At 33.9% G+C, this 1,467-nt stretch overlaps 1 protein-coding gene across 1 annotated transcript; it reads left to right on the top strand.

Moving 5' to 3' along the window:
• The first annotated feature begins 135 nt into the window (after positions 1-135).
• Positions 136-1,209, top strand: LOC105555706 (ATP-dependent DNA helicase PIF1-like). Its single transcript, XM_012002745.1, has one exon. The coding sequence runs from the start codon at positions 136-138 to the stop codon at positions 1,207-1,209; it is 1,074 nt and encodes a 357-aa protein (XP_011858135.1).
• Positions 1,210-1,467: the final 258 nt, after the last annotated feature.

The following is a 1,467-nucleotide window of genomic DNA, read 5'->3' as shown; positions in this document are numbered from 1 at the left end:
AATGGGCAATGACCTTGACCTCCTTGGGGGTCAAGGTCAACATCAAGGTCAAACGGAAGTTGATTGGCGGGTGCTATGTAAGGGTAAATATTTACCCTTGTTCAAAAATGAAACGATAAACAGAGAGAAATTGCAATGCACATTTTACATTGTTTTGCAACTGATAATTTGCCAATTAAATTGTATATCAGCGGATCAGCGGGCGTTGGAAAAAGCACATTGATCAACGCAATTTATAATTTATTATTAAATTATTTCGAGGATATACCAGGTGAAAAGAACAATGCAGTGAAAATTTTAATATGCGCACCTTCAGGAAAAGCAGCATTTTTGATAGGTGGCGTAACGTTACACACTGCTTTTGCATTACCGATAAATCAGTATGCCGGACAAATGCCAGAACTATCTGCCGACGTGGCAAATACTATTCGAGAAAAATTATTTGAATTGAAGTTGTTAATTATAGATGAAATATCGATGGTGGGTAGTACAATGTTTACTCGAATAGATACTAGACTAAGACAGATAATGGGTCGTGATAGAAGCTTTGGAGGAGTTTCTGTTCTTATGGTTGGCGATCTTTATCAATTACCACCGGTTATGGATACTGCTATTTATTCCTGTCCGAAATCGTGCAAGTTGAGCGTATTTTCTGAAAATGTTCTATGGAATCAATTTGAGTTTTTTGAGTTAACAGAAATAATGAGACAAAGGGAAGATAAAAGTTTTATTGAAGCTCTTAACAACATTGCTAGAGGAACAATGTCTGAAAAGGATATTGCTTTAATCAAGTCGAGAGAATCGACACAGGAATACGTCCCTAAAGATGCAATCAGATTATATACTGATAATCGCTCAGTTGATAATTATAACAAATTAAAAATAGATCGCGAAGATGGCACAGCTTATGAATATAAAGCAAAAGATACAATTTTAGGAAAAGTCAATAGTAAGTTGCGAAACAAATTACTTACATCAATTAAAAATAAAAAAAGAACAGAATGTTGTGGCTTGGCTTACAAATTATTACTAAAAATTGGTATTAAATATATGGTAGTTACTAATATAGATGTTGAGGATGGATTAGTTAACGGAGCATGTGGCATATTAAGGAAAATAACGTTTAAACAAGGTACAGAAGAACCGATTATAATATGGCTAGATTTCAATAATAATAGAATTGGTATGGACAACGAAGACCATACGTGAATTATATCAATAATAATTCCATTGAAATGTATTTGGTTCCTATATCACCAGTCACTGTGGTATTGAACGTTAATGAAAGAATGGAGTATCAAATTGTAAGAAAACAATTTCCAATCACGCCTGCAGAAGCCTTAACAATCCATAAAAGCCAAGGACAAACATACGAAACAGTATGTATAGATTTGAGAAACAATAATCGTATGACGAGGTCAATGATGTACGTAGCTTTAAGCAGAGTGAGAAAATTATCAGATTTAT

The sequence above is a fragment of the Vollenhovia emeryi genome, unplaced genomic scaffold (assembly GCF_000949405.1).
Source record: "Vollenhovia emeryi isolate VEMERY1.0 unplaced genomic scaffold, V.emery_V1.0 DF940847.1, whole genome shotgun sequence".
NCBI classification, from domain to species: Eukaryota; Metazoa; Arthropoda; class Insecta; order Hymenoptera; family Formicidae; genus Vollenhovia; species Vollenhovia emeryi.
The sequence above is the reverse complement of the archived record's forward strand: the minus strand, read 5'-3'. Positions and strand labels throughout refer to the sequence as shown.